The 26,787-nt window shown below is 52.0% G+C and overlaps 2 protein-coding genes across 3 annotated transcripts in view; both read right to left on the bottom strand.

Moving 5' to 3' along the window:
• The window catches only part of SH2D4B (SH2 domain containing 4B), an 85,598-nt gene extending 78,452 nt beyond the window's left edge, over positions 1 to 7,146 (bottom strand). Inside the window, exon 1 of one of the 2 annotated variants that reach the window (XM_061405511.1) lies at positions 6,570 to 7,146. In XM_061405511.1, the coding sequence (XP_061261495.1) occupies positions 6,570 to 6,753 (184 nt within the window). In that variant the 5' untranslated portion in view covers positions 6,754 to 7,146. Of the gene's footprint in view, positions 1 to 6,555 lie in introns of both variants that reach the window. The other variant, XM_061405512.1, reaches the window with a different exon arrangement.
• A 17,675-nt stretch (positions 7,147 to 24,821) lies between these two features.
• The window catches only part of TSPAN14 (tetraspanin 14), a 57,726-nt gene continuing 55,760 nt past the window's right edge, over positions 24,822 to 26,787 (bottom strand). The window contains exon 9 of the mRNA XM_061405503.1: positions 24,822 to 26,442. Within this exon, the coding sequence (XP_061261487.1) occupies positions 26,371 to 26,442 (72 nt within the window). The 3' untranslated portion in view covers positions 24,822 to 26,370. The remainder of the gene's footprint in view (positions 26,443 to 26,787) is intronic.

Below are 26,787 nucleotides of genomic sequence, written 5' to 3'. Positions count from 1 at the left end.
GAGAACTAGCAGTACAAAGTGGAGTTAGTGTCCAAGTAATTATTGTTGTTATGACTTGATTATAGAACCACTATTGGCATAAAAAATAAGTCTTGAGAGATAACTAAACAAAATCAACCCAAAATTCTTGATTATACCAACAAAACCATGGAGAGGGATATTAAAATAAAAAACAAGGATATTTTATCTTTATCATTCCTGATAAAGATAAAATGGGTTCAAGTATATATTTTTAAAGCTTTAAACGAATATACGCTATTTAATATACACTTTTCAGTCGACTCCCTTAAAAAAAAACACGGTAGTATCAAAGGAGGGGGAAAGAAAAGATACAAGGAAATGAACACTAGGCAGATGCGAAGGAAAAAAGCAGAGTCAGTCAACCTAAAAATCGAAGTCAAAACCCTAAAACAAGAAATGAGAAGGAAGGGCTTATCCAGCGTCCAGTGGTTAAGACTCCGCCTTCCAATGCAAGGGGTGTGGGTTTGACGTGGTCATGTATGGATGTGAGAGTTGGACTGTGAAGAAGGCTGAGCGCCGAAGATTTGATGCTTTTGAACTGTGGTGTTGGAGAAGACTCTTGAGAGTCCCTTGGACTGCAAGGAGATCCAACCAGTCCATTCTGAAGATCAGCCCTGGGATTTCTTTGGAAGGAATGATACTAAAGCTAAAACTCCAGTACTTTGGCCACCAGTTGACTCATTGGAAAAGACTCTGATGCTGGGAGGGATTGGGGGCAGGAGGAGAAGGGGACGACAGAGGATGAGATGGCTGGATGGCATCACTGACTCGATGGATGTGAGTCTCAGTGAACTCCGGGAGTTGGTGATAGACAGGGAGGCCTGGCGTGCTGCGATTCATGGGGTCGCAAAGAGTCGGACACGACTGAGCGACTGATCTCTGATCTGGTGAGCTAAGGTCCCACAAGGTATGCAGTACAGAGCAACCAACGTGGCTAGAAAAGAACACCTCTATGCAAAACTACAGCAACAACTGGCCACATCTTGCACCACATACAAAGATTAACTCAAATGGATCATAGACCCAAAATGTAAAGCCTAAAAGGAATTTTAAAAATAAAATGGTGAATTGTATGTTAAAAAAAAAAAGAGAAGGAAATGAGTTGTAAGTACGAGTGAAAAGGTGACAGAATTCCCACCACTTGGCGGCTCGGGTGGTAAACGATCCACGGGCAATGGAGGAGACTGGGGTTCAGTCCCTCGGTGGGGAAGGTCCCTGGGGAAGGGAATGGCTACGCTCTCCAGTATTCTTGCCTGGAGAATTACAGGAACAGAGGAGCCTGATGGGCTACCGTCCACGGGGTCACAAAGAGTCAGATACGACCGAGTGACTAACACTTTTCATATATTACAGACTATAGTTCAGCTTCTACAATATATATCACGAAACACAAGTATACTGAGACTGTTAGACTTCTACTGAAGATTTTCAACGTCTAGGGGAGAGGTCACACTGCACAGCTCACACCGTGCGCGTGCGTGCTCAGTCGCTCAGTCATGTGCGCATGCGTGCTCAGTCGCTCAGTCACGTCCGACTGTGTGTGACCCCACAGACTATAGCCCACCAGGCTCCTCTGTCCGTGGGATTTCCTAGGCAAGAATCCTGGAATGGTTTGCCAGTTCCTTCTCCAGGGGATCTTCCCAACCCAGGGATCAAGCCCATGTCTCCTGCGTGGCAGGCAGATTGATCACTGAGTCACCTGGGAATCCCACAACTCACAGCCTTCTACTCAAAAGAGAAATCCTTTAATACCTGTCTCCTCAGTCAAGCCCCTCTGACACACCAAGCACACCAGGGTCTCAGCTGCTCCCCGCCCACAGCTGGCCCCAACCACAATCCTCAGGTTTTCTTCACTTGCTAGGATGGACACGGCACAGCCCCAGCCATGCTGACACGGCACATGCAGGCTAATGGAGAAGACAGACTGTACACAAGCAAACAGACGTGAGGGAAAAAGAAGATGATAACCTCCAAGGCAGATTCACAGGGACAGAAAGCAGATCGGTGCTTGCCAGGGGCTGTGGGAGGGAAGGATGGGGAATGACCGAGTAATGGATATGGGCTTTCCTTCTGGGGTGATGTACATGACGCGGGTGGTGGTTGCACAATATTCTAAACGTCACTGAACTGCACACTTTAAAATGGTTAAAATAGTAACCTTTATGTTGTGTATGCTGCCGCTGCTGCTAAGTTGCGTCAGTCGTGTCCAACTCTGTGTGACCCCATAGACGGAAGCCCACCAAGCTTCCCCATCCCTGGGATTCTCCAGGCAAGAACACTGGAGTGGGTTGCCACTGCCTTCTCCAATGCATGAAAGTGAAAAGTGAAAGGAAAGTCTCTCAGTCGAGTCCCACTCTTAGCGACCCCATGGACTGCAGCCCACCAGGCTCCTCTATCCATGGGATTTTCCAGGCAAGAGTACTGGAGTGGGGTGCCATTGCCTTCTCTGTTATGTTGTGTATATTTTACCACACAAAAAAAGAAAAATGATACTTTCAGATGAGGTAAAGTGCTTTGAGGGAAGTCAGGCTGGATGTTATAATAAAGACAAGGGTGGGGCTCCTTAAGGGCAAAGAGTCAGTGAAGAGCTCAACATTTAACTGAGAAATGAACAGAGGGGAGAACCCAGGCTCATGAGGATTTGGGAAAAGAGCATTCCACGCAGAGGGACTCCAAAGAGGGAGAAACTGGGTTGGAGAATGGGTAGAGGCCCTCAAGAAGCATTTGTGTTCCTTTGAGTGGATGGAAGCCACTGGGGCAGGGAGGTCCCTGAGCTTAGTGTGTTGAAAGGGCACTTTGGCTACTCTGCAGAGAAAGGTCACAGGGCATGAGCCTGAGACAGGGGGACCACTGAGAAGATGGATGCATTGGGAATGTCTGCAGGCTAGTACAGGTTCCCACGCCCGGAAAGGGAACACACTGAGGCTAGGAGGGTCTAGGCCCAGCGGGTGAGGTTGCCATGGTTACTGGAAGGTTCCCAGGAAACAGAGACAAGGTGGATGTCCAGGGAGAAAGACTGTGTCCCACAAGTTTCATTAGAGCATGGACCAGGCCCACCTGGGCACCAAGTCCAGGGCAGATGTGCAGTGGGAATGGCTGAGAGCTCAGACGGGATGCTGGATCGGGTGCCTCCCTCTAGCCCCAGGTCAGGGCTGCTTGTAGGAGTGGCATAGGATGGGAGGACAGAGAGAGGTGGGCCTAACAGGTGGGAGCTGCCTCTTGACCCTTGGGGAACGGAAGCAGTAGGGGCTGGACAGCCAGACCGACAGTCTCCCGTAGGCCAGACTGAGGAGCAGGCACAAGGCTGGCTGGGTGGGTGAGAATAAGGCACTTCCGTGAGGCTGCAGGTCTGGCTTGCAGTGTGGCCAATGTCAGCCACATGAAAGGAGAGAGCAGGAAGGAGAGTGGAGGAAGAGGTCTGGACCCCAGGAAGAGGATGTCCAGACAGATAAGGAGATGGTCACGGAGAAACCAATTTAACACTGACAGGGACTGCCAATCGTGGCCAGAACCAGCAAGACCAGGTGGAGAGGCTTCCTGGGTCACCGCAGCAGTAGGAACACATGTGTCCTGAATCCAGTGTTCCAGGTGACACACAGCTCTAGCCCCAAGAAAACCCAGAAAGGGCCAGGAGGTTGTGAAGGCTGCAAGAACCCACATCACATGTGAGGAGCTGCAGTCACCATCATGCTTGATGGCTGTGGCTTAAATCTAGCAGAATGTAATGTAACACGCCTTCCCAGAGTCTCAACAAACAACACAATTTTCCATCAGACATCAATTTTGCCAGAAACATGAAAAACTAGCAAATATGATGGGAAATGGGAAAACAACATAGGCTAAGGGTCTGTACCTTCTACAACAGGGCAGAACACCAGAAGCGTCTCAGCAAAGTACAAAGCGAAACCAAAAAGACACACCTGCATGATCAGGGGAGTGAGATGCGCCCAGCCATGACCATCCTCTTTCAGCCCAGCTCACTTCTGGGGACCCTCCCAGGACCAGAACAACCACCGAGTTTCTGTAAACCGGAATAATCCATATCACCAGTGTTCATCCCTACCCTCTGCAGGTGTAACTGGAAAGCTGAGACGTTCTCGGGGTCAGGACGCACCTTGCCCTGCCTGAGTCCTAGGGACAGCGAGGTCAGGCCTGCTAGGAGCTGAGAAGTGTCCTCAGAAGAGAGAGGGTGGGATGGAGTTCTCCAGGGACCAATGGGACTTGGGGGATCAACAGGCAGGAGGAGGTTCGAGGTCATTCCAGGCTGACGGGAACTAAGCTGTGCTCAGGGATCCCAAGAGTCTGGCATGTACAACAGGGCGCAGCAGGCGCTTCCTTCAGGACAGACTGGAGGGAGGGAAGCACCAGCTGGGAAGGAAGTGTCTGTGAAAGGAAGGAAAAGATCCAGCTGATAGAGCCTGTGCCCACACACCCTGCCCTGAGCCACCCCATGGCTGCTTCTTTCCCAAGCCTCACTCCTGACACTCCAGTTGGCATGCTCTCTTGGATCTGATCTGTTTACCCATGGATTCAAGAGCTGAAGCTCTGTCCAGTTCACCAAGATCAGAGCTTAGCAATGCTGGCTAAAGGTATGAATGAATGAACAAATGAATACACGCACAGACCATCCATTGAATTGAAGCACTGAGTTCAGAAGTGAATGAATAGAAAAACATCAGTCACTGGACCATGGTCAAAGTCACAGGATATTCATCCTGACTCCATTTTTAGCAGCTAGGTGACTTTGGAGGATTGGGCTGTAGCTTCCTCATCTGAGACTGGGTCACAGGACTATGGGGGTATTCAGTGAGGGCAAGCACATGGTAAATATTAAAGGTCTTGGACAGGTGGGATGTTTGTTGCAACCCTTTATCAAGATTCCAGGACGAGAAGCAGACAATGTGCACCCAGACCCATACCAAGAAGCTCTTCAGCCTCTGGGGCTGAGCCTGCCCCCCAGGGCTTCCCCGAGGTCTTCCCAGACAGCTCTGGGACTGCAGAAAAGAGCTGACATCTGAGCGGGATTCTGACCTGGAATACACACACTCCTCCTCGTCTCCATTCTTTATAAATCAGAAAATTAACTATCTGGAAAAGAGTCTTCTGCACCAGAAACCCAAATGAGCTTAATGTATAATTTATGCATGAAAATGTAGATGTCAACGTGTGACAAATCGTAGTAAAAATATTTTTGTAGTTAAAGTTTTAGGCATCTGTCTTCCTCCCAGGAGAGTCACGGTATCGATGACATGCGGCCCCAGGGCTCTGGGCGGGTGGGGCAGGAAGGTGGCCTGTCTTTTTCACCAGCAGTGATGAAGCTGCCAGTGCAGTCCCAGCCTTGGCATGAGCCACAGGCAGCCAAGTCACAGCTTTGCCTCCCTGGGGTCCTACCACGTCTTGCTCAAAATGGGGATTTCATACTCTATGACAACTCTGTGTTAGACCCAAGGGTGGAAGACAGGATGGAGAATGATCTCACTCCTGGAGCTTTGAGTCCCCTGGGAGAGCCAGGCAAGCAGAGGATCAAAGACACTGACAGTGTGCCAAGTGCTAGGGCAGGGATGGGTCCAAGCAGTCACCAAGGAGCAAGTACTTCCTGTGCCAAGAGCATCCCCAAGAGACTGCAAGAGGCAGGAGTCTGTCAGGAGGACAAAGGCAGGAGAACATTCCTCAAGAGAAGAATCATGTGTGTAAAGACAGAGGCTACAGCAATATGGCCAGATGGGTGCAGGTGCGGCCTGCAGAACATGGCAGGGGCTAATGGTGAGCCTGGAGTGAAGAGAGGGAGCCAGGTCACTCAGGGGCCTGTATGTCTATCGAGAGGCAGAACCTTATCCTAGACTGAAAACTTGCAAACTGATCAAGTCTACACCTCACTCTGGCCCACAGTATAGAGGCTAAGAGGAGGGCTGTTGTGGGCAGCCAATGAGAGAGAAGACAAACGGGTTTTGTGAATGGTAAAGTGCAACACCCATATACAGTGCCCTCCCCAGCAGGGTCTCGAGTACCGCACAACTCAGCAGCCTGCCTGCTTCAGATGTGCCCTCGCTCACAGGCGCCCCAGTCCATAGAAGTGGCTGGCACATCACTGCATGCTAACTACCTGAAATGTGGGTGGAACCCTTGCTTCTCATCTGCAGTTGCTACTACTTTTGGGGCTGCTCATGCTTAATGCAGGTCCAGAGGCCCAGTGAGGCTCCAGCACAACCCAAAGCATCCTCTCACAGGACAGGGAGGAGGGGCACGGGGCACCGTGCTGGAGCCACTGAGCTGCACTCGCGAGGGAGGGAGGAACGGAGTGTCTTCATTGCACCCTGCCCTCTGTCCGTGCCGTCAGGGTCCCCAGGCAGTCCTCTGTGCAGCCTTGGAGCCCTGCATAAAAGACAGACGCCCAGGCTAATGGGATAGGATGCTCACAGAACAAGGGTTTCAAGCCCCTGACCCTCATCACATCAGTACACATTTTAAAGAATGCAGCCTGATATTATCAACTTTTCCATCTCCCAGGAGGCCAGGGCTCAGGCCTTTGGTTACTTCCAGCCACCTACCTCGCTTGACCTTGGGGGGCCTGAGGCCCTCGACCTGGGCCAGGGCCTCCCAAGCCTCACGCTCCCTCCAGCGTCTCAGCTGCTCCTCGCGCATTTTGTAGAAGAGGATGTGCTTCTGCACATCGCTGAGCTCAGCGAGGAGCTCGGGGTCGATGTACATGTCATGCAGGATCTGCTGAAGCATGGCGGCGCCTGGGATGCGCACGCCAGCAGGACACCCCAGGCCACTCCTCACCCCGGGCTCCTCACGCCACAGCCACTCCCAGAGCCCCTTCTCCGTGCAGCATTGTCACTCTGCCACAGCTCCCAGCTGACGACGAACTCATCTCCTCTGCTCGGGACAACAACAGGGATCAGGCAGCTGGAAGGAAAGAGGCAGCCAAGACCTGCAATGGCAATCCGGCGCCTGAAACAGTCTAGTCCTTCTGTTGGGTCCCCAAGAGGCTGGGTCGTGGCCTCCCCTGGGCTCTCAGATGATGGAAGAGTCAAAGCCTCCAGCTCTGCGGGCAATGCCCAGGCCTGGCCCTGCCTGGCCCAGCAGGTGTCGAGTGATCTGTTAGTGGAAGGTAACGATGACACCAGCTGTATCAATGACACTGCCCCAGCCAACCAGGAACCGATCTTTCCTCCAAAGGTAAGAGGAGGAGGAGGAGGCAGGTTTGCCAATGAATTCCATGTCTTTTGAGTCAACATCAAACAGGCCAGAGGAGCCAGCCAGGAGCTTCTCAGCTGCTGTCTTTCGCTTTAGTTGCTCCATCATTGCCAGTCTTTCTCTTTTCCAGGACATTGGCCTACTAAGATAATGCTTCTAACACTCTGCCTTGGAGGAAAAGAGATCTGCCCTTCTTTCTGGCTTGCAGTTAAGGAAGAAAGCCAAATGGAATCAGTAGGGACACCCGAGGGGCTTGATCACAGGATTCAAGGACATGAAGGAGGCAGATATCCTCTCCCTTTCCCCTGGAATGGGCTGGCTCAGTCTGGGGTCAATTGTGGTCACTGCTGGTCCTTTTGTTGTTATTGTTGCAAGTATCTGGACATGATCACAAACAATACAAGTGTGTTTTCTCTGTGCTCTCCATGCCCTGAATGTGAAGTGCCCTGGACAGAGGGGGATGTTGCTTTCTGCTTGGAGGGAGCTCATCTGTCTTTGGCCATGAGGATGGATAGTGTTGCTCATGCAACAGATCCGAAGTTCACCCTAACAAGCACTCAGAGCTACTCCCAGCTGCCCCTGTGTTCAGACAAGGAAACAGGTTCAGAGAAGGTAAGAGACTTGTCTCTGGCTACCCACTCCATAGGCTGCCACCTGGGGACTTCATCTAATTTTCAAATTTGACATCCACTAGATACTATGAATATTTTGATGGTTTGTAGCCTGAGCAGGAGAAAACAGAGTTTGGCACTATGGCCTGGGACGGATGGTAACCTTCACATCCTCTTCCCTCCCCAAGAGAACTAAAGGTGGATCAGGCACCCCAGAGTGATGGAACCCAGGTGTGAGTGGGTGCTCATTATGCCCAGGGGGTCACAGGAAGTATGGAGGGCCAGGCTGCCCCACCCCCAGGTCTGGCTGGCCTGTCCCAGTAGGACCCAGACTATGGAGGCCCCACACAGAGGCTCCTGCCATGCAGCGCTGTAGTTCTGGATGCCAGCCACCCTCTTCTCTCTCCTCCCCACTCAGGGAGGGCAGAGAGCGTGCACAATACAGGCCTGCTGGGACGGGCCGGTTGCCATCGGCAAGAGGTCTGGTCCTCTCGCCAGGGCGGTGATAGTTCATCCTTGTGGGAGTGATATGTTTGAGAGAGGGTGGGTGGTAGCCAAATGGGAAGGACGACGCTAGCGCCCCGTTTTGTGTTCCAGCGGGCAAAGAGCTCCCTGGCTATCCCAGGTCAGTGGGGCAGGAGGCCGAGCGTGGAGCGCGGCCGGGGCGCGGGCTGGATCGGGTTTCCGGAAGGACGTGCTAGGGCCGGCGCGGGTGGGTGTTGCCTGGCCCCGCTCCCCGCTCCACCTCCGGCCTGGCTTCCGCCCGCCGGTCGCGGTCCCCGGGCGAGGGAGGCCGCTAGACTCGGCCTGGAGCGCCCCCTGACGGCCAATCGGAGTGGGCGCGCCTGCCCGTGGGAGAGCCAGAGGGAGAGCCAGCAGCTAGCACCGGCCAAGCGCGCCGACGCCCCGGGATCTGCGCGCAGGTGGACCCCTTCCCGCCGCTGGCGCGCTGCGCCAGTACACGACGGCGGCCCAGAGCCTGGACGCCAAGGCGGCGGCAGCGCAGAGCAAAGGAGCCCGTGGCAGTTCCTGCCGAGATAGCGCCCAGCGACTGGAAACGAACCAGGTGAGGAGTCCCAGGGGTATTTACACATGGCCTTTTACCGCCTTCCAACTGGTTTTATTTTGTTTTCATTTTTCATCGGCTGATGTGATGTGTTTAACTTTGCATGCTAACGCAGTTCCCTCTGGGGGCAGGGTGCACGCAGGCAATGTTCTTACGAAAGTAACTGGAAACCACCCGAATGTCCCTCAGTGGGGTGGGGAGTGGCCTAATGAGGAACACTGACACTTGTCACAAAGAATGGAGTCTATATGTCTGCTTTGGCTGAGGAAAATGTCCAGCGCAGAAAAATGGAAAGGTGACAGAGTATTGTGCATGGTGCAATCCATTTGTAAAATTCTATGTTTGATTGTTTTCGTATAAACGAAGGAAGAATATGAAAGAAGACAGACATGGTTCCTTGCTTTCTTGTTGGAAGGGGGAGGAAGCCCACTTTAGTCCGTTCTGTATTGTTTTATATAGTGAGTAAGATATATAATTCCTATGAGTGAAATAAATATATTTGAGAAGTGCTGAAACGTGCCCCCAAGAAAACTGGCCTCTGGACACGGGACAGGACATGCACAGTCTTGCCCACACTGGCACCCACCCCCAAAGAGGGACATGTAGACAAAGCCAGACCTTCCTAGCAGGAAGGCTAGAACCTTGGCAGGGATAATCCTTCCTGTCACCAGAGGTTCCTAGGCTGCATAAGGGCTTGGAGACATTTCTCTGAGACAGAAGAGCAGGAGGTTGGGAGAAGTCAGCGGACTCTGGCCAAAGTCTCTGAGGGAGGTGATGAGGACTGTAGCAGCATGGCCCGTGGGGACCAAGGCCACAAGAGAGGGCATTTCCTTATCCCAGAGTTTCCTATCAGGCATCTGCTTACATCTAAAGTCATTTTAAAATGTAGATCACGTCATTCCTCTACTTGAAACCCTGCAGTGGCTCCTGTTTCAGAGTCCAAGGCTTACAGAATCTGCCTCCTCCCAGCCACCCCTCCCACCTCCGCAAAGTCCCTGTTAACCACCACTCCCATTCTCACCTTTCCACAGATACACACTCCCTCCCTTATACTGGCTGTTCCCTCTGCCCAGGTCTCAGCTAGCTCCTTCAGCCCCTTCGAGTCTTTGCTCAAATTTTTAGCCCCTCTATATTCCCGATCCTTCCTTGGTTGCGTGTATGCTCAGTCGTGTCCGACTCTTTGTGACCCCATGGACTGTGGCCTACCAGGCTCCTCTGTCCATGAGATTTTCCAGTTAACAATACTGAAGTGGGTTGCCACTTCCTCCTCCAGGAGATCTTCCCAACCCAGAGATTGAACCAGTGTCTACTGCATCTCCTGCATTGCAGATGGAAACTTTACTGCTCAGCCACCGGGGAAGCCTCCCTTATTCTGCTCTTTTTATTCCTGTATCACTTACTCTGTAAAAGACTATTTTACAATTGGTTTGGTGTTGTCTCTCTCTCCCTACTTGTAACAAGCATCACAAGGGCAGGTGCTTTGCTGATCCCTGGTGCTGAGAGCTCTGCTGGGTGTGCAGCAGGTGCTGGATAAACACTGTAGCTACTAGAAACGAGAATGGATGATGGAACATTCATGTGGGAATCGACCAGAGGCTGTGTAAACGCTGCAGAACAGGGCTCTGAGGAGATGCTATTGGAGATTCATACCTGGAAGTCGCGGGCAGATGGGCTAAGTCTCTGGGGCATTAGGTGGACTGGCCACTTGCCCTGGCTATCCCCCCAGGCCCTGACCACAGGGCTCCCTTAAAGGCAGGGTCAAGTCATGGTCAGAGAACCCCATCATCTTGACTTCAGGCAGCCCTGCTGCTGCTGCTGCCCTGAGCCCCACGTAAAGACGGACTGCGGGAAGGCCTTCCTTATATTCTCCTCCTACCTCCCTGGCACGCAGTCACTTGGGGAAACTGGTCCCAAGAGCACATTTAGGATCTTATCTGGTCTCTGTTTTGTGATCCAAAGGCTCAGTGACAGTCTAGAGGAATTTCTGCTTTGTTACCTGTTAAGCTCCCCTGAAAAATCATGGCCATAAAAATCAATAGTGTCCCTGTATGAGTGCAACAGCCACTTAAAAGACATCCAGTTCACAATAGGAACCAGATATGAAACACTGCGAATAAATTTAACAAACATTGTGTGGACCTATGTGAAAAAAAGTGAATATCCTTGCTGAGAGCACACTGAGGATTTAAGTTGGTATAATGGCACCCCACTCCAGTACTCTTGCCTGGAAAATCCCATGGGCAGAGGAGCCTGGTGGGCTGCCGTCTATGGGGTCGCACAGAGTCGGACACGACTGAAGCGACTTAGCAGCAGCAGCAGCAGCAGCAGCAGCAGCAGCAGGGACACACTGCATTCACAATTGAAAAGCTGCAGTACCGTAACATGTTCAGTCCACCTCTGTATTAATTAGCCTTCAAGATGGTTCTCGATGATCCCGGACACCTGGTATCTGTGACTTTGGGTGGCCTCTCTCACACACACCAGGGTCATCTGTGTGATCAATAATAGCATGCACCAGAAGTGATCATCTGTCACTTCTGAGATTAGGTTATAAAAGATTTTTCTGCTTCCTCCTCGGGTTCTCTCCCTTCCTCTCTCTCTTTTCTTCTCTCTCTCTCAGCATTCACTCTGGGGACACCATGTTACAAAACCTACATGTCAAGGAACTGAAGTCTCCTGCCAACAGTTACGTGAGTGGCAGAGGATCTGGTCAGATAAGACTGCAGCCCCAGCCAACAGTTTCACTGCCACCTGACGAGAGATCCTGAGCTAGCATCCCCCAGCCAAGCTGGTCCTAGTTTCCTGACCCTCAGACAGGATGTAAGATGTATAAGTGCTATTTCAAGCTGCTGAACTTTGGGGTAATGTGTCATGCAGCGAAGCATAACTAATACAATCTCAAATAATTCATCCATTTCTACGATTTCAAGCCAAACCTGAAATTTAACTGGTATGTGGGCAAGACACTTTGACAAAGTGTTTCCCAAGTTAGCCAAATGAATGAACAGATGAGAACAGTCTAGAAAATACAGTGGAATGTTGAACTCTATACTGCCAGTATTCAGACTTCTAAAACAAACATTTCAGTTCTGACACACTGACAAAAAACCAGATAGATTGAAATAAGAAAGCCCAGTTGCCGTTGTTTAATCACTAAGCTGTGTCTGACTCTTTTGCAACCCCATGAACTGCAGTCCGCCAGGTTCTTCTGTCCATGGGGTTTTCCAGGCAGGAATACCGGACTGGGTTGCCATTTCCTTCTCCAGGGGATCCTCCCAACCCAGGGATCAAACCACTGTCTCCTGCATTGCAGGTGGATTCTTTACCACTGAGCCACCAGGGAAACCGGAGAAAGCCCATACTCAGATCCAAATACGTATGTCATTATTTAGAATGTGATCCAATTGACACTTAATAACGGGGTGAGGGAGAGGATGGATATTTATTCAATAATCAGAGCTGGGATAATTAGCTAGATCTGTTACCTGTGATTGTACCAGGATCGCCCTCAGTGGTCATGACCTTAGGGGTTCTGTGACATACAAAAGAATAACTACTGCATCATTAGTCATAATCGTGGGAAATTTCAAAATAACAGATGGATTCAATAAAAGGGGCTTAGATTAATAAATCATGGTGAGTCTATAGAATGAAATACTATACAGATATTAGAACTGACATTGAGCATATCTGTTGGCATAAATGTAATCGTGATATATTACTAGTGGAGAAAAGCATGTGTAGGATGCTCCCAGTCTAATGTATCAGGAAAAAGAGTATTTTAAACCCTAGTGCCTTCTAAAGAGAATAAACAGGTCCTAATAAAAGGAAAGGCCCAGGGTCTTCCCTAGTGCTCCAGCTGTTAAAACTTCATCTGCCCATGCAGGGGACATGGGTTTGATCCCTGGTCCAGAAACTAGGATCCCACATGCCGCAGGGCAGCTAAGCACGTGAGCCATAACTACTGAAGCGGACGTGCCTAGAGCCTGTGCTCTGCAACAAGAGAAGGCACCGCAGTGAGAAAGCCGAGCACCACAGCTAGAGAGCAGCTTCTGCTCTCCACAACTAGAGGAAGTGCGCGCACGCAACTCAAATCCAGCACGCACAAAAATAAATAAGTAAATCCAAAAAAAAAAAAAAAGGAACGGCCCATGAACTTCTGGAAACCATGCCAGGTTTATATATGCACATTTGGGAGGCCAAGCTGTGGCGAGCTGAGTTGCTCCAGGACTGAAAACCAGGATCTCTGAGCCCAGAGGAGGCAGGGGAAGAAGCAAAGGGATGGCTGCACACCTGAGAAGGTGGACCACTCTGCCCCAGATCTTCATCAGAATGATTTAACTCACAAAACGCTTGCTGTGAGATTTATTTAAAAGAGGAAAAAAAAGTGAACTTTAATTCTGCCAGGACAGAGGAGGGATAAAAAGGAACCATTAAGGGACATAGTAGTGGGAGGCCTGTGGGCCCGAGTGCCAGGTATTAGCAGAGTTCATGAGGAGGGCTTGGGGCTTTCCCCACCATGGAATTGCTGGGGTCAGAGTACAGGGTGGAGTACAGGTTGAGGACACCAATGCTGATGTTAAATAAAAAGCACAGACACACACATTTGTGATTCTAGCTTCAGAGCCCAGGGTTGCAGGCAGCCAGACCTGACCTTCCAGTGGCTCAGAGCTTAAGTAATCAGGTCTCTGCACAAGGCTTTGATCAGCATTCAGTGGGTGCGGTAAGTTATGTCAGAGCCACATGGCCAGGCTCACAGTAGGTGGCAGTGGGAGTTGTTTCCTGCTCCTTAATATGGGACTGAGTTCCTCACTAACTTGGTGAATCAACATACTAGGTGGGGCTGGTGGGTGTTGGGAGCTAATTCTATGTCCCCAGACTCCTTCTGGTTTACAGGAAAAGTCCTGAGTTCTCCACAGGTGTGTTTCCTGAGCCTGGGACCGATACGCAAAACAAGGAGAAATCAGCTGATTTTCTACTACAGTTCGAACTTGTGGCTGCAGCACTCGGGGAGTCTGGGAACGGGCCAGCGTTCCAAGAGGCGGAGACACTGATGGAGAGAAAACACGGGGCAGTGTGAAGTCTGGTCCTGTCCCCATGCCCCATGCCTCTCTGAGAGTACCCCACCCTCCTCCCTGTTATCACAGTCCCCTTCTGCTTCACCTCCTCTCCGTTAAGGTCATCATGACCCGTGTGTTACTTGGCTAGTCCTGCATTTGTCTTGCCAAGGATGCCGCAGGGGTGAACTGGACATGACACTAAGGACCTTGGCCAAACCCTCTCTAAGGGCCATTTCTGATGGCCCATTTCCCACTGGAGGTCCCTCCTCGGCTCCGCTCTCTCTTTGACGGCAGCCATCCCCCCTTCCTGCTGCCCAGCCCCCCTTTCATCACCTCCCCCAGGAAACCAGTGACACAGCAAAAAAAAAGGTGGTTTCCAGAGATGGTCCTCGGCTCACCGGATGCCGAGTCCTTTGGGCTGCACACCGCTCGTACAGCAGGGAGCTCTGGGTCCTCAGGTGGAGGGAGTATTGAGCGGGCTGCCCCCTCTCCATCACAGACAGCCAGCCTACGCTCATCTGCATTCCCCCTCCCTAAACCTCTCCAGGAGCCCTGGTCCTGCTAATTGGAAAACGCTTGACTCCATCCGAATCCCCCTGGAACCAGGCCACTCAGCACAAGTATAACAGATTGACTGTGTCAGCCCAGGACTGATTCTTATTAACTCAAAGGGCAGGAGGCGACTCTGAGACCGCAGATGGCAAACAGGCTTGTGCTATGGGCAGCCGCCCACACAGACCTCCCCAGGTCCCCTGGCACCTACTAAAGACCATGCATCAGCCAGGCCTGCCTGCTGCCTCTCTCAGCTGCAGAGTCACCTCCAAACCACAGGCCTGGCCCCACCAGGCCCCTAGGCCATCCCGCCCAGTGGAGAGGAGCAGCAGTGCCCTCACCCTATAAGCACCTGAGAACTCCAGGGAGCCCTGGGCTCCCATCCGGGCCTGGAAGAGCGAGCCGAGATCACTGCCAATACTTCCTGCATGCCCACCATGAAGCCACAGGCACTGTGCTAAGGCCTTTCTTCTCCTAACTTCTTTAATTTTCAGAATAAGATTATGAGGCAGACAGTTTTATTATTCCAAGGCCAATTTTGTTGTCAAAGTCGACAGCTGCTAATGATCCAGGACCTAAACCTAAGTCTTAGTGAGCCCTAACAGGTTCCTGCCCTTCCATCCTCCACCTCCACTCTCTGGGGTCTTGTTCTGAGCCAAACAGTCCTTCTGGGGCCATGCAGTGGTGTCTCACCTCCCCAGTGGTCACCCCTGGTGGGTATGGACAAGAGTACGTGTGCCTCCTGCTCCCCGCCACCATCTGCCCACAAACCACATCTGTCCCTGTGGGATCCCACATACTATTCAGCTTGAAGAGGCGCCTGCTACCTCGAGGCTGCTTTTCAGAGCAGTGAGAAGGCTGAGCAGAGGCTGTGAGCTAGGCAAACAACCCCCCACAGGCTGGGTTCTCAGTTCCCTACAAAGGGGGATTCCAGCCCCAATCCTCACTTCCCCAAGCTGTGGGACTTAGGGTAAAGTCGGCTGGTGTCCTTCAATATCTAGCCTCGCCTCTTCTTCCTGGGTGTACAGAGAGACCTTGAGCTGGCAGCCTGACGTGGCTTCAGATGATGGAACATGGGCACGAGTGATGTGCAAGCATCCAGACCTCTTTCCTAAGATTCTCCCTCACTGGGTCCTCACCCTCTTCCCTGCTCCAGCCACCAGCTGACTAGACTGCTGCTGCTACTGCTAAGTCACTTCAGTCGTGTCCGACTCTGTGTGACCCCATAGACAGCAGCCCACCAGGCTCCCCCTGTCCCTGGGATTCTCCAGGCTAGAACACTGGAGTGGGTTGCCATTTCCTTCTCCAATGCATGAAAGTGAAAATTGAAAGTGAAGTCGCTCAGTCGTGTCCGACCCTCAGCGACTGACCCCATGGACTGCAGCCTTCCAGGCTCCTCCGTCCATGGAATTTTCCAGGCAGGAGTACTGGAAGGGGATGCCATTGCCTTCTCCAATGCTGACTCTAATGCAGTGGTCTTCTAACTTGAACCTGTGTTAGAATCACCAAGTGAAAGTGAAAGTGTTAGTTGCTCAGTCATGTCCAACTCTTTGCAACCCCCCGTCCATGGATTTCTCCAGGCAAAAATACTGGAGTGGGTAGCCATTCCCTTTTCCAGGGGATCTTCCTGACTCAGGGATCAAACCTGGGTCTCCTGCATTGCAGGCAGATTCTTTACCGTCTGAGTCATCAGGGAAGCCCCAGAATCACCAAAGGGCTGGTTACAACAGTGACGGCTGAGCTCTATTCCTGAGTTTCTGTTACCACAGGCCCAGAGTGGGACCACAGAATTTGCATGTTTAACGAGTTCCCAAGTGATACCACAGCTGCTGGTCTAGGAGGTCACACATAGAGAATCATCGCACTGTTGCTGAAGCTGCAGTGTTATAATCAGTATCCCCACTTTACAGAGGAAATGGTCCCCAGTTCTGTCTGTTTCACTGGCACTGTGCTGCCTCCACACTAGACCACATCAGTGTGTGGCCCCCACATCGGCCCCTTCTATGTACACTGATTGTGTCCTGTGAGTTGGTGTCTTCAGACAGGGTGAGAACAGTCCTTGTAGTGGACATCCTGGGCTATAAACCCAGTTCTGCTACTTAACATGCGTGGCACCCGTGTGTTAAGCTTCCTCTAATGTCAAACATACCTCACCTGCCCAGCAGTGTTGCCCAAAGTAGGTTTTTTAATGAGGCTATCTGACTGTTGCCCTTGAGCAGCAGATACTTGGAACAGAAGGAACGAATATTGGTCCTAGATGAGCCCATTCCAGCCTCACTCCTGAGAACCACGTGGACGTTCACCGGTATTGCTGCCTCCAAGGCCAGTGACTGACATTTGTCCCCATACAGTTTGGGGATCGAGGAAGGTGCAGGGTGGAATATAGAAAGAGAAAACAAAAACACAGTCGAAAACTTTTAATGCACACCTTGGCCAGGTGTAAGAATTGTGTTGCCCGGAGGAAGGAGGGGAGTTCACCAGCCAGGGACTGGGCCCCCACACCCCAGTTTCTTAGAACATCCTTACAGATTCTCTTTTATATGAGAATCCTGCAAAGACCCACCCACCCCCTGCAGCTTCCAAGAATTGTTTTAAGATCCACAGAGAGGGGAGGTAAGCTCACTTCAAAATGCAGTTATGCTTGGAAAGAGATTCAGATACACGTGAGATGTCTAACTTTTAGAAGAGGTGACCGGATGTTCTGTTGACTGGAGGAGCCAATTTCATCCTCAGGGCCCTGGTGATCCCACACTCCTGGATCATCCCTCCAGGAGCTCTCAAATCCAGGCTGTGGCCTGGATTTAGCTAACGGGCAATAGTCCCCTCAGCTTAGATGGGCGAGACTGGAAGGGTAACGGGATGTGATTGAGATTTACAATTGGAGGAACGAAGACAAACCCTACACGTCTGCAGGAGCGGGTGACCCCGTGGGTCTAAAGCGGCTTTGCTGACAGTGGGCTCTCTGGGCAGCAGACCTGAGCCATCCAGTCCCCACTGAGAAGGCAGCCAGTGCCCTTAGGACCCCTCTGATAGTGGCTGACCCTGACCAAGGGCACCTGGGAGACACCCTCATCCCCCGGCTCCACTTCACAGTGAGAAGTTGGCTCCTTTGGACTCCCTGAATGGGTCCTATTTTTTTTAAAAGTGAGCTCTGCCAGAGTAACAAGAAGTGGAAGGAAATTTGGAATAAGCAAGAGATTGTGGGTGGAAAACTCTGCATGGTTTAGAGAACAGCCTTCAGTTATCTGATCCTGATTCTCAAATGTCATTGCCTTTGAGCTGTTTTACAACTCTTTAAGTTGTAGTTAATGCAAAATACTTCTTGTCTATGGACATGCATATAGTATATTTGCATGATCCTTCAGGAAAGGGGAATGACCATTGACCCTTTCGCCCTGAAAAAAAGCCAGTCTCAACATTTGCTTTACTCTTTTTAGATTTATAGTCCACTGCAATTTCTCCTTTGAACTGCTTGTTAATCTTGCCAGATCCATTGTTTAATTAATGAGTTAAATCTTTCGCATGTGCTTAACATGTAGATGAGTGATGCCGCATTTTTGAAAAATAATCTGACAAAATACACAGGAAAGAGAGCCTCTCAGGGATGAGAAGAGTTACCATGCAGTGCAAACCTCCCCGGCAGCCCCATCCATATCACCCCCAACAGGAGGTGTCCAGCCTGGGTTTGCCTACCTCTAGCAACAGGGTGCTCAGTCCCTCCCAGAGGTCAGTTCTCCACATGTATGATCATAGCTGTGCTGACTTTTAAAAGTAGAACAAAGCAAGAACAGATCTAAAACTAAAAAGAAAACACAGCCCTCCTCCCAGCCCCAGCTGATAATGACTGCTTGGACCCCCAAAATCACCTACAAACAAAACTTGCAACCCCGGGCTCCCTGCAAAGGCACAGTAAGGCTGAAATGGCTCGGCGGTGAGGGCTAGGAGAGAGGGGATGATGTGACCCAGAAGAAGGTGCCGCCACGAGGTGGAGCCCGAAGGTGAGACTGCTGGGCTCATGTGCCTTAGAACAGTCTTAAGACACTGTTAACCAGCTGCCCTCCTGACCTTAGGGCTATAAATAAAATCCGAAAGGTCTTGGAAATGAAGATTTCCTCCTGGGGACCTGGGCTAGTACAGCAGGACTTCCAGCACCTGTAGTGCATGCGTGCGCACACACACGTATATACACCCACATGCATGTGTGCCTCCAGAACTGCATGCACATGTCTTACACACATACACGCACATGCCTCCAGGACTGCATGCGTGTCTCACACACACACACACACATGCCTCCAGGACTGCATGCACATGTCTTACACACATACACGCACATGCCTCCAGGACTGCATGCGTGTCTCACACACACACACACATGCCTCCAGGACTGCATGCATGTCTCACACACACACACATGCCTCCAGGACTGCATGCGTGTCTTACACACGTACACACACATGCCTCCAGGACTGCATGCACATGTCTTACACACATGCCTCCAGGACTGCATGCGTCTCTCACACACACACACGAGTGCCTCCAGTCCTGCTGCAGCCATCCTGCATCAGGGTTGGACACACTCGCTTGTCAAGGTGGGAGGTGCACGGACCACCTCCTGGCCTTGGCTCCAGGCCCCTCCGCTGGACTCAGCCCCTCACTCTGAGGCCTAGGGTGGGTCCCAGCACTCCTCTCATCTCTGTTCTCCCTGCCTGGAATGGAACCAAATATGGTCTCCAACCATAGGAGCCTTCCCATCCCATCCAAACACGTCATCCTGCTAGTTTCAGAGCATCTATTCAGGTTCTTCTTTCTCGTCCAAGCTCCTTTAACCCAGGTTCCTTCCCCAGTCTCCCCCAGATCATCCCTTCAGGAGCTCTTGAAGGCAGGCTGTGGCCCTCTGCTGGCCCCCTTGGCCGGAGAGGAACACTGCTTCCTCTGGGGGCTTCAGGAGCTACGTCTCAGGCTGTGTTGGTTTCTGGCAGGATCCACACTCCCGGCAAGAAGAAACCCGTCTTCTGCCTCCCCACCACCATGACGTAGAAAGCAAACAGACCCTGAACCTCAAATACCCGCTGAGCCCCCAACAGACCTAAGCCTTGTTCCTAAAAGGAACAAGTCTTTCCTGTGCGCTGGAGATCCAGGGCCGCCCTGAGGTTGCCAGGGAGGGAGCTGCAAAGCTGGATCCCAGCTCTGGCTGGGAGCTTGAGCTGTGTTTCCCATAACCCAGGCAGCTGAGCCTGGTGGGGACTGGTAGTTAGATAGAATTCAATAATTGCATTAGCAGTAGTTGTGAGGGGTGCCTACTAAGTAATCCATCTAAACCTATGTTAAAATGCTTAGATGAGCCACCTCATCTCATTTAAACCTTGAAACAACCTCATGTTGGAGGTGTGTTTCACAAAAAACACCCAAAGTGGTTAAATAACTTCCCAAAGGCTACAGGCTAGTGAGCAGTAGGTGGCTGGGCAGCTGATAGCACCTTTCAAGTTTACCTTGCTGTCTCTCCTCTACACAAACTCATCAGATTCTCCCAGAAACCTTGTGAAATCAAGACCTCAAATTATTTCCACCTGAGAAATGAAGAAACTGAGGCAGTGAGGTATTTGCTTGGGGTGTTTGTTTTCAAGCCTGAGCTCCTGCACAAGCCTTAATCTAGAGCAGAGAGCCTGGTACTGCAAAGGATCAATGGCAACCCCACTCAGTCTCCGCAGGAATACACCCTCACAGAGCCAAGACCGCCCCCGCTTCCCCACCTACCCTGGGTTCACTGTCTAGTTTTGCCTCTGGCACATACCTACCTGTCTGGGGAAGTGGCCAAACCAATAGGCTGAGCCCATCAGGTGATCTGCCCTTCTCCAGGAGGGGGTCGACCCAGCAGTCAGCAGTGAGCCATCTGGACCCCAAAGCCCCATTGCAGGCTTGTCTGCCGGGCTCTGCAGCTCCCTCCCTGGCAACCTCAGGGTGGCCCTGGATCTCCATGTCCTCATTTGTACACAAGGATGCCATTCAAACCACTCCTTTCTCACAGGACCAGCTGTCTCCGAAGGCAAAGGTGGATTGCAGGGCCACCTTGCTCAGCCTCCCTGTGGAAGCTGTGCTGTCGCAGGCCACAGGCTCCTGGAGGACACGTCACCCATCCCCTGCCCACCACCCCTCACCCCAGAACTAGCCCGTACATCCCAGGTGCTCAGGCCACCCTTACCACTCAACAGCCTGGCAGCACAGGAACACTCCGGCCCTGAGTAGCCGCTCATTATGATGGCAGCCCACCTCCCTGGAGAATTTCTTTAAAATGTTTTCCTTACAAAAACCTTCTTGGAAGTAATTCTAATAGTAAAATATAGTGGGGTTCTTAATAGCCCTTGTAAGAACAAAACACCCTGTAACCAAAATGTTCATCCACAGGAGTGTAATAGGGGTGATTGGCAGTCTTTCCCATGTCCGTCTCCTCTACAGGAGTCTGGTTCCCCCACCACGGCATTTCAGTGGGATGAACCCACACAGAGGGCTGCTGGAGGGGATCCCCTCAATGGCTTTACCACCATGCCGTCCTCTTCAGCGGCTCCAGGTGGTTCGTGGTGGGGTCTTCCCTCCCTCTGCCTTGGGTGATGAGAACACCTTGACAGGTGGAGCAGACAGGAAAGGAAACCAGATCCTCAGTGCTGACATCACTGAGTCACTCAGATCAAACCCTGAAACTCACCCCACCTCTGGACTTTCCAGGTTCAGGAGCCAAAAACCTCCCTTCATTGTTTCGGTCAGTTTGAACTGGGTTTTCTTTTACCTGTGACTGTGAACACAATCCCCATTCTAAAACTAGGTTCATTCACTCATGGCAGTCCTTCAGTGGACTGTGATAATGCATTGTGGATGGGTATTTGGCCGCGGAGAAATATTTCTGAGATATAGTTAAGTAGTTAATTGCAAAACACAATTCTCGTTTGTGTGGAAAAGATACTTGAATATGCATGCACATTTCCGAGGAGGGTACTTTGTGGTGGATGTCACTGGGGAACAGAACACGTACTTGTTACTTTATACTCTGTGCGTGGACTGTCTCAACTTATACTGAAAAAAGAGAGAAAGATTAGTTTAAAAGTCACTTGAGGTGATAGAGTCTTAGGTGGTAATTTAATTTGGTAGTTATTAAACCATGCTTTTGAAGCCACTGCTGACATACAAAATGCAGAGCATGGCAAGAAAACTGAGGAAGAGAGAACTCTCCCAGACCTTTGTGAGGCAGACTTCCTCCTTCTCCAAAGCTGGAATCTCTAAAACTGGCAAGTTCACCAGAACAGTATCCATTTGAATCCCAAAGTTGTATCACAGTCGCCGTATTATAGTGCCCATGTCGGCTTGTCCTGAGGTGCCCTGGAGACCCTAAAAGCATTCTGAGAATGAATATATCTTTACTGTAGTCTTTGAGGGCTTCCCTGGTGGCTCAGATGTTAAAGAATCCACCTGCAATGCAGGAGACCTGGGTTTGATCCCTGGTTTGGGAAGATGCCCTGGAGAAGAAAATGGCTACCCACTCCAGTATTCTTGCCTGGAGAATCCCACAGACAGAGGATCCTGGTGGGCTACAATCCATAGGGCCGCAAAGAGTCAGACAGAATTGAGCGACTAACACTTGGGTTTCCCTGGTGGCTCAGATTGGAAAGAATCTGCCTGCAATGCAGGAGACCTGGGTTTGAGGAGGATAAACCAGGTCTTGCTGAGTTTACAGGAGCTAAAAGTGTACAGTTCTCTGCATCTCTGGAGAGAGCGCCCAGATGAAGGAGAATGGTGCTGTAGGAGGCCCAGTCTGCCCTGGAAGGCTGGGCAGCATCCTCTTGGATGGGAGGCGAGCACATGCCAGGGCCTGTACCAAGGTGGGTCCCTGGGGACAGGTTACCACAGTTTGGGGGCAGACAGCCTACAAACCCTGTGGATGAGCCTGGAGCTAGAAAACACCCACCCAAGGTCAGCCACAGCCACTCCACTCACCCAGACAGCTGAGGGCACTGGACCCAGAGGTGACCTGGCTGAGCTCCGGACACCTGGGCAGAAGGATGTCCTGGGACCACTGCAATATCTCCTCCCCCTTTTTTGCAGTCCACACTCTGAGCTTGCCGGCCAAGAGGCAATTGGGTGGTCCCCACTGCCGAGACTCACTCCCTCCTCCGCTGGCTCTGACCCAGCCTCCTGTTCTGAGGAGCTCTCTCCCCCCGTGTCCCTGAGATTGCAGTGGCCTACACTCCCAGCCATGCCCATTACTGCCCAAGTAGTATCTCTGGGAGAGAAAGCTATGCCTGATTTCTCACTGCCCACTAGGCTTGCTCTGGTCATGGAGGGGAGTGAGGCTGCTGCTCATGAAGGTAAGTAAGCTGCCCAGACGGCAGCTCTGGTCATGAAAGGGAGTGAGCCTGCGGCTCAAAACCAGGGCCTCTAGCCCAGGGTGGGACAGAGGTCCTTTGGGATGATGTCATGCTCTCCCAAAGGCCCCCCAAACTCAACCAGGCACCCAGATCCAGGTACAGAGCTAGGGATCTTCACTGACTTTCTCCGGATGGTTGTCAACCTGCCACAGAGCTCAGTAACTGGATCCTCCTCAGGAAGTGATCCTTCTCACAGCCTTGCCCTTGGTGCTGGTTTTCCTCAGCAGGCACCAATCAGTGGTTCAGAAGCAAGGGTCACAGGCACCAAATCTCCTTCAGGGGCAAGGCTCCCAGAGTTTCAATCCACCTCTTCCAAATCTCCACTGGTAACTTACCTTTCTTGTGTTTTGGACACAAAAATGGTTCCTCCAGAGCTGATCTGGGGACTGAATCAGCTTTTAACTGTTAGGTACTCTGAGTACTTCCTTTGTTCCAGGAAGTTCTGGATCCATTCATTTTTCTTGTTATTCATGTGGGGAAACCTAGTCCAGCCCAGCACCAGCACAGACGGCTTTCCTGCCCCACCCGCAGCCCTGCCCTGGGGTCAAAGGAGCCCAAGGAGACTGGTGCGTGCAATAGGTGCAGCGAGAGGCGGGACAAGGGTGGGCATGAGGGGGCCAGGCACCTGGGAGCTTGGGCGGCAGAAGCAGAGGACTTTGAGGATGGGGTGGTCCGGGGCTTCAGGAGCCACAGGGAACAAGAGAGAGGCACTGAGTCTGGTGACTGGGCTAAGCGGCTTCCAGGCGAGTGAGAAAAGCAGTGGGTAGTGGCGGGAGGTGGACAGTGCCAGACAAGCAGCTTCCTGGGAAGGAAAGCTGGAGCAGGGCAGCACAGAGCTGGGTAGGCAAGCTTTCTGGGAGGTGGGTATGTGGGATGGGACAAGAAGGAGACCAACTGGGAAAAATAATAGCATGGCAGTTCCAGGAGGAGGAGGTGGACAGGAGAGTCACAGGAAGGATAAGCAAAGACCCTGAAACTTTCAAGCAAGAGTGTATGGGGTGGGGGGGAGGTGGGGCAGGAGGGGACGTGCAGAGGCACAGGCTGGCCTATGTGGTCTGAGAGGACAGGGAGTGGCTGGGGGCTCAGGGGAGACTGGGCAGGGCATGACCAGGAGGCTGCACTGTGGCTCTGTGGAGAGTCCAGAGCGTTGGAGATGCCATGTCAGCACTCCTTAGCCTGCATTTCTCTTCTACCCTCAGCACAACTCAGAGTCAGAAGAGATGGCTGAAAGTGGTCAGCAAGTTCTGTAAAATAAGAAACAAACCCAACTCTAAAAAGTCACAGGTAGGTAGACTTCACCCTGAACTGGGCTGGGACCTGTAAAGATATTTACAAGGGGTCACCAGGTCCACCTGAATAGACGGAACGGCAGAGCTGTCGAGGAGCAGCTGCGGTGCACACACACCAGCAGGGAGAGCCTGCGGACACTGACTCCCCCAGGGCGGGCTGGATCAGACATACTGGCGAGGCGGGCACAGCCGCTAACCCTCTCCACACGTGGGCCAGCAGGTCTGGGGCACACAGCTCACACAGTCTCAGATTCCAGCCCAGTGTTCCCAGGCTCTTTTGCTTGGACCTTACCACCTGGGGCTGTATGCTTATGACCTAAAATAACATTGCCTCTGGGCCTACAGAGTCAAAGTCCCTGTGTTTACAGCTGAGCAAGCCAGCTTGCTGTATCGTAACCTCCAATCACTGAAAGTGGCACATGGAATCTAAAAAAAAAAAAAAAAATCACCTGATGAAATTTATTTCAGATTGTGTCAACCGGCTACCTTCCTGTGGTGCTTACTCACACCCAATCCCACTGGTTCCCTTGGCAACCAAGTTTACCACTGAGGTGCTTAATGCCATCTTGCTATGACCCCAAACAAAAACAATCAAAGCAACAGCATTAATATAAAGATATATTCCATAAAAGAGTTTGGCAGTCAAAGAAAAGCATCACACTTCCTAAAAACACAAGCATTCTTCTTCCTCTAGTCTACAGAGAAAACTGTAAAAAACAACAAAACCAACGTCATCAACAAACAGCGGCATGTACACTTCGGCGAGTGAGTGAAGGTAGCGCTCATTCCTGAACGAGGAGGACAGAACTGGCAGGACAAGATCCAGAGAGGCGTTAGAGTGTAGCCCAGCCAAAGCGGCACAGACATCCCAGCTTCCCCCGGGAAGTTATTCAGGACATCAGACAGACTTCATTTCCAAAAGCAGGCCCCCAATAAACCCTGACACGAAGGGTGGACACAATGACCACAGATATCCCCTTCAGGGGTTGGAGGGTCACCACGAAAGTCTTCAACGAAATATATGAGCCTCTACCCAGCTGCAGGCTGGGGTCCATGGCTCAGCCCAGGGGCTGGCTACAGGGCTTCTCTGTCCAAGGAGAGGCAAAAAAATGCCAGGCCGGCCAGCCGGCCCTTTGCATGCAGCCTGGAGAGGAGCCCTGGCCAAAGGTCTCCGGCTGGCTGTCTCTGGCTAGGGTTCCCTGGCTTTGCGGTAGACAAGGGTCAGGATTCAAGTTCCGGGTAACAGTTTCAGTAGCACCAAGACCAGAAGACAGTGAGGCCAAGTGGGGAGGGGAGTGACGGTATGCGTGTCAGGGGCACGTAGACAAAGGGGGAGTGTGTGAGTGCAGCTAGGTGATGAGGGATGATAAGGAGAAGCTGATGGAGTTGGTTTGAGAGACACTCAAGGGAACTGAAAGGGATGGCGTCAGTCCCAGACACCGCGTAAGGCTGTTGAGAGGAGAATGCCAGAGGAAATGAAGACGTGGTGTGAGAACATTCTTACCCCTATAAATAAACTATTTACACACTTTAGGAAAAGGAGAGCTGACGCTCAAGAGGAAAGCCACGCCCACCGCCACCCCCACCCCCCCCCCCCGCCCCCCGTGCCATCAGGGCATAATGCTGTTAGGCTGGAGCAGTTCCCGTCCTGGGGGGCTGGAGGGGACAGGGGACGAGGCACTCCCGTGGCACCAGCCACGTGCTGGCTCAGGCTTACTTCACTTGGATGTGGCTGAGGATCCCCGCCCACACCCCCAATGTGTGCAGACACCGCAGGCCCCGCTGGCACTCGGAGGTCCACAGAAGATGGGGCTGCCCCTGAGGCCAGCACCAACCACATGTGCGATGGAGGCCAGGGTGCAGCCACCAGAGCAGTCGGTCCCTCAGTCACTTCCCCCACTTAAAGACGGAGCCTCTGACTCTGGGCGGACCCCCGTGGGGGTGTCAGTCACAAGTCTCTGTGGGTTACAGGGGGCCCCTCAGTCTTCAGCACCGGCAAGCAGAAACAGAGGTGACATCACGCGGATGCCGAAGGCGGGGTGCCGGCTCTGGCCAGGTGCTTCTGCTTCTCTCCCTGTGGACATGACGCTAATGCTGGAGAAGGGCTGCTGCCTCCACGGTGTGGCTCAGCTCCGCTTGCCTGCCTCTGGCTCCTCAGAAGTGGTGGCCTGCCTTCACCGCCTCAATGTCTGAGATCAGGGTCCTCGCCAGGAAGATGCCAAATATCTGGAAACAAAGGGCAGCAGAGGCAGCGGCCATCAGCATCGGGGCCCAGAGGGCATGCTGGAGAGGGTACCCCACACTGCCCATCACCCCCACACCTGCCCGCAGAGACTGAGGACAGAAAGCAGCAACCGGGCACACACCAAAGGAGACCAACCCACAGTTAAGACAGAGGAGCCTGGGGTCTGCTTTGCCATGTCCCAAGAGCCTGGAAGGGGCAAACTGCAGCACCACAGAAGCACAAGGGATGCTCTGGCCTGCCTGCAACATGACCCTGCATGTCCCAGACCGCAAACCACAACACGCTTTGTGTGCTGGGTGAAACTGGAAATGACAGGGTCAGTGACT

Source organism: Bos javanicus, chromosome 28 (genome assembly GCF_032452875.1).
Source record: "Bos javanicus breed banteng chromosome 28, ARS-OSU_banteng_1.0, whole genome shotgun sequence".
NCBI lineage: Eukaryota > Metazoa > Chordata > Mammalia > Artiodactyla > Bovidae > Bos > Bos javanicus.
This window is presented reverse-complemented; position numbering and strand designations above follow the sequence as displayed.